The 5,607-nt window shown below is 41.5% G+C and overlaps 2 protein-coding genes across 2 annotated transcripts in view; one reads left to right on the forward strand and one right to left on the reverse strand.

The window, feature by feature from the left end:
• tpbg (trophoblast glycoprotein) lies at nucleotides 1-1,678 on the reverse strand (the record flags this gene model as incomplete). Its single annotated transcript, XM_032519452.1, is given in 1 exon segment — nucleotides 1-1,678. A coding segment is annotated over 1 exon segment (1,137 nt). The 5' UTR covers nucleotides 1,188-1,678.
• A 2,424-nt stretch (nucleotides 1,679-4,102) lies between these two features.
• The window catches only part of ibtk (inhibitor of Bruton agammaglobulinemia tyrosine kinase), a 27,118-nt gene continuing 25,613 nt past the window's right edge, over nucleotides 4,103-5,607 (forward strand). Inside the window, exons 1-2 of the mRNA XM_032517874.1 lie at nucleotides 4,103-4,288; nucleotides 5,012-5,607. The exon at nucleotides 5,012-5,607 is cut by the window's right edge and continues 313 nt beyond it. Coding sequence (XP_032373765.1) covers nucleotides 5,597-5,607 — 11 coding nt within the window. The 5' untranslated portion in view covers nucleotides 4,103-4,288; nucleotides 5,012-5,596. The remainder of the gene's footprint in view (nucleotides 4,289-5,011) is intronic.

The following is a 5,607-nucleotide window of genomic DNA, read 5'->3' on the forward strand; positions in this document are numbered from 1 at the left end:
AAGTCATTTAATATCTCACTGCGGGGTGCCTGACAGTGTCCCGTCCTCGCTCACACATCCGAATTGATGCTCAGGTTGGCCAGACGTGGGTCAGAGTTTAACTCATACCTGTAATGGTACCCCTCCATGTGGTCCCTACAAGCGTCCCGGATGTTGTAAATCCACCGCTTGATGCCATTTCTGTTCAGGAAGAGCACCAGCAGGAATATGACACCAATCAGAGCCAGCACCAGGCCGAGGAAAACATACGAAGTCTCCAGGACGCTTTTCATGTCGCCCGAACACTTCAGCTGGGACAGCTCTACTTGCAGGAGCGGCTGGCGTCTCAGGGCCACGGGGTCTTTACAGGTCAGGTTCTGCGCGTCAACGACCTGAGTGGAGTTTCTAAGCCAGAGGACCATGTCGTCCACGACGCAGTCGCAGCGCCAGGGGTTCCATGCCAGCTGGATGCGGAGCGCAGGCTTGAGGCTGAACTCTGCCAGGGTGGACGTGGACAGGTACCTCAGGCTGTTGTCCCTCAGGTCAAGGTGCAGCAGCGGTGGCACCCTCAGCGTCCCGTTCTGGATGGAGATGATGGAGCTGTTCTGCAGGCTGAGGGTGACCAGGTTGGAGAAGCTGGTGAATATGTCGTCCGGAAGAATCACCATGTCATTGTTGGACAGGTCCAAGACTGTCAGCTGGCGGAGGTTTCCACTCTGAAGAAAGCTTAGGACCACATCCATGAAGGAGTGATTGTGGAAAGACCTACTGAGATCCAAGTGTTGCACTTTATTATCAACAGGGAAAGCTCTTTCATTGAAATTCTGGATTCTGTTGTTGCTCAGGTTCAGCCGCGCGAGATTTGGCAACGTGTCAAATACCATAGCATCCACGGTCTCTATGTCATTCCCACTGAGGTTAAGATCTGTCAACAGCTGCAGGCGGGTTGGGAAAGAGTCCACACTGATCCGGGAGATGTTGTTACCTGTGACCAATAGTATTGTGGTATTGGCCGGTAGAGGATGCGGAATCGCGTCCAGGCCCCGGTTTTGGCATTTCACAGTTTGTGAGAAACAAAAGCATTGGTCCGGACAGCCGTGACAGGACAGCAGAGCCGCGAGCAGGAAAAGAAAGCGCAGCATTCCGGACATGTGTGTCCTCCCTCGCATTTCTCCGCGGTCCCATCCGCACGAAGTGTATAGGCGCATCTCGGATTGCGCAATGTCTCCGGCAAAGAACGTGCGTAAAGATGACTTTACCACAGCCCGACCCACCCACCGTCTTCTTCTTCTCCTCCTCCTCCGCGAATAAGGGAAAGTTTTTCGACTGTGTTTCCCGCCTTTATCTTTTCGAAAACTGCTCCAAGTGCCAACTCAGACTCCATGTAACTACCCCCAAACCATCCATATGTAGGTTAAGTCTACGTTTCCATGAGGATAAAGTTGATGTGGACGAAGCACGCAAAACTTCGGGGCTTGCCTCTCGGCTGTCTGCCAGACCTCAGGCTGTCCGGACGGTTTTCCCAGTCCCGGTGGTGTGTCGAAGTGTGGCGCAGGAATGTCAAATCGGTAAATATCTCAGTCGGGATGCTGGTTCTGAAACCGACTATCCTCCTTGTCTGCCAGCGGTCCCATGTACTAACGCATGGGCGACGTACTTCCCAGCTTGCTGCTTTCCTAGACGTTGGGAGAGCCTAGAGGGAAAGACCAAACAAAGCAGCACAGTGCAGACCATTGGAAGGAGGGAACATACCATTTTCCAGCATACGGGGGGGTGAACAGACACGCTCACAAGTTTCGTTCCGATTACAATTTCAATTTTTCACGTACAACGATGCCACGCCGGATTTTTTTTTATTGGCCTTAACTTAATAATTAAACATGTGGTTGTGAAAATCGCACCTAATTTCCCTAAAATGACCTGTAACAGAAAGTGAGCCCGGTGACTTGGAGTCTGGGGGAGGGAGCGCCAGTGACGTCCCCAGGATCTTTTGAAGAATTTCATCTTGTCTTTGTATTGTACTTTATGTATCTTTTATTGTTCTCTACCTCATTTTTTTTTCTTTTTCTTTTTTTGTTGCTGTTTATGGTTTAAATGACTTCTTTAAATGTTAAAAATTAAATTACACATATACAGTATATGCTGTATGAATATAATTTAATTTATAAAAATATACATGTATATATACAGTATAAAAAATACATAATTTTATTAATTTACTTATCTATTTTTATTTTTTTACAAGTAAGTTTTTTTTATGGTAAATGTATTTTTATACCCAAAGGTATCATTTTCATTATCATTATTATTATTGCTATCTTTATACTAGCTTCTTTTCTATCCATACTGTATTTTTTCTCTATCTTGCTGGGAGTCCTGCATCCCAAAAGCATTAATGAAGAGAAGTCTTAGTAAGTTTGTAATGTTCCCTGGATGGAAATTAACGTCTTTTTTTGTATGATGTATGATGCTGATTTGTTTAAACATTGCATAACATGTTTATAAAATTTGCAAATTGAAAAAGTTACCCTAGGATGAGTCTCTACCAATGGATTTACAATGTAGTGAAATACATATCTTCTGATTAGACATTTACACACAAAAGTGATGCTTGTTGCATTCCATAGGCTACTAAACCATTACCAAACACACACATATATTCAGATGGAATTTTCTTTCTTTTTTAATCAAGATAGATAGATAGATAGATAGATAGATAGATAGATAGATTTTTATTGAGCCCAAAAAATGGGACACACAGCACCCATACAGAATATACATGAAATAACAAGATACAATATATATGAAATCAGATAGAATATAAGAACAAATAATTTATACAAGTTGGGAATACAATCGTGATGTTGATAGGCAAAGGACTCCACATCAAGGGGAATGAAAAAGTTTGTAATTCCTGAGGGAAAACCAGTTTGACCTTGTAGGCCTATCACAAGATTGGATGGTATCTAACAAGTAGCCTAAAGGAAACCCATTCATAATTGGATCCACTGATAACGGCACATGGTGAACCCATCATTTACTGATATCCATTTAGAAGAGCCGCAAGTCCTCTTTAGGATCATTGAGGATACCATACCCAATAAAGGCAAGACAAAAAAAACCATTGTCAAGATATGTCAACTTGTACGTCGACATAATGCAGAAGCACATACACAAAAAACGCAAAATAAGAGCAGCGGCAGGGCAAAAGGAAAGACGACTTGTAATAAGTTGGATAAAGATGACTGGCTAAAAAACGACAGATTTAAGGTCTAGGGATGTGCCAGTGTTACTGACACACTAAAAAAGGTTTAGGAACTCCTGGATCATGTGAAAGGAATGCAAATTCTAGTTTTTCCTCAATGCATTATGCATTTTTTTAATTCACCACATCTCTCCATTTAGTGCATGTATGTGGGCCTGTGTGTAATGTGTGTGATAACAACAGAGTGTAAATTGTTATTTCCCCTCCTGGGACTAATAAAGGATACATTATCATTATCAAAATTGCTTTTTGGTAGCTGTAGCCTGAATAACTTCCGCAACCAAATGATGATGGAAAAAGTATTGCGTGGTTTCCAAGCAAAAATGATTTCTGTGGTGACCCTGTAGTTGTCTGCTGGATTTTGGAGCATTATAGTGCTTAGAAGCCAAACTGTGGGTGGTCTCATGCATTTATGATAATGCCATATCTGAAGGTGATATTCCACCTGAAGTCTATCTGTTGTACATGGATCTATATTGTAACTGACATTATGTTGTTGTGAAGCTTTTTACACCCACCTTAAATACCCACACTACTGTTGGTGTGGCGAGCTCTAAAGGTAGACTTTGTGTGGAACATTAAATGATTTTTAGTTTCTATTAAAAAGCAACCCATTTTGTCATACTAGAAGAAGTTGTCTTGTTGTACCATTTAAGATTAATTTTCAATGTGTATACCATTTCACATCAGAATTTTAACTTCTAAGTCAATTTATCATGTTGTTTGTTAATATGTTTCAATTTTCTAATCATGTACATAATGTAAACCCTAAAAAATAATAATGAATAATTCCTATGACATCATTGATACAGCAACAGCGTCCCCCAAAAATCAACCAATAGAATATTGAGATGTACACGCCCTGACCAATGACAGGTCTCGACATTAGCGAAGGTTTCTTTACCTAACTGCAGGGTTTCAGGCGACCAGTCCTGTCAAAATTTGCACCAGTGGACAACCCTAGCATTAGTAGTAATGACCCATTGGATATACGTCGTTGATGCAACTTTCTCCATGTCCTCTTGTTTCTTTATCTAGCGAAAGGTAAGAAATTGTACGACGTCAATTTTCCTTAATAAAACAATTAGCTAACGCTAGCTTTCGGTGAGCTTGCTACCTAAAGATAGCTGCCAAGGTAAAATCAGCTAACGCTAGCTAGCTAATGACACTTGACACACGTAGCTAGGTTATATCGTTAAAGTTTATTTTTTCCCACAACAGGTGTCAGAATGGAAAAAAAAATATAGTAAATTATGATGTGGCTCGACGCTTAACGTTTTCCAGCTTCGGCACTATGAGCTAATGCCTGCATGAAGTAACGTTAGTTAGCTGTTAGCACAGCCTGCTACAGCTAGGAAATAGTCAGTTTCTTATTCTATTAAAATAACTGTTATGACGCAGAATGTCCAAGGGGGTTAAATGGCTAACGTTAATGGTTATTCGGCTAACTAACTTAGCTTGTTACACAATCCTGGTTACTGTAAAGTCAACATTAAAAACACCCCCCCAATTAACGCAAGTGCACTTTCTTCACAAGCTAAAACATTACCCATACGCAAAGTTTATATTTGCCGTAATCTTATTTGCACAGCTTTGGCAAATACATGTCAGGCTAACCAACTCAGTGGATTTGGGCTTTGTAGTTTGTATTTAGGTCAAACTTGCTCTGACTTTTGCACTTACAGTTTTGGATCTCTTCTAACTCCTGCATTGATTGATTGATTGAATGATTGATTGATTGATTTTTTTTCAATCCGTGTTCCTCAGGTTCCCTCTACAATTATGGCGTTTTGAAAAGGAGAGAGAGAATTTTGGGGGGAAAGGCGTCCTTTCCCCTCAAGTGTGATGGTTGGACTGCTGGACGAGAAGGAGGGTTGTTGAAAATTTGCCTTTTGTAAATTATCAAGAGTATTTAGAAGAAAAAAAACTATTTTTGCAAACACTGAAATGTACACTTTTGTATGAAACGCACAAGAGGTTTTGTATTTATTGAATTTGTGATGCCATCGTATGCTGCAAGCACCTTAGTTTGTGTTCAACTCCTGGTTGAAATGGTGGACTGAAACCAGTCGCCCAAAGGCTCTGGGGTCGCTAGGGTGCAGTGGAACCTCAACACAAGCACAATTCTAGCACTCCAAACCATCTTCAATCTTTTGTTGACACATTTTTTCTTCATGTTCTTTTTCTTCTTGGAGAGCATCTCCGTTGTCGTACACAATTGTAGTGACCGTGTTATAGATTTGTTACTTCACATTATATTGCTTTTTTAGTGTTCTTGTTTACAATTGTGGGTTGTGTGCCGTCAGAGGGACTTTGTGGTAGAAAAGGGGGTGGGGGTGGGGGGGGGTCAGGATGAGTTTGCC

The sequence above is a fragment of the Etheostoma spectabile genome, chromosome 6, assembly GCF_008692095.1.
Source record: "Etheostoma spectabile isolate EspeVRDwgs_2016 chromosome 6, UIUC_Espe_1.0, whole genome shotgun sequence".
Lineage (NCBI taxonomy): Eukaryota > Metazoa > Chordata > Actinopteri > Perciformes > Percidae > Etheostoma > Etheostoma spectabile.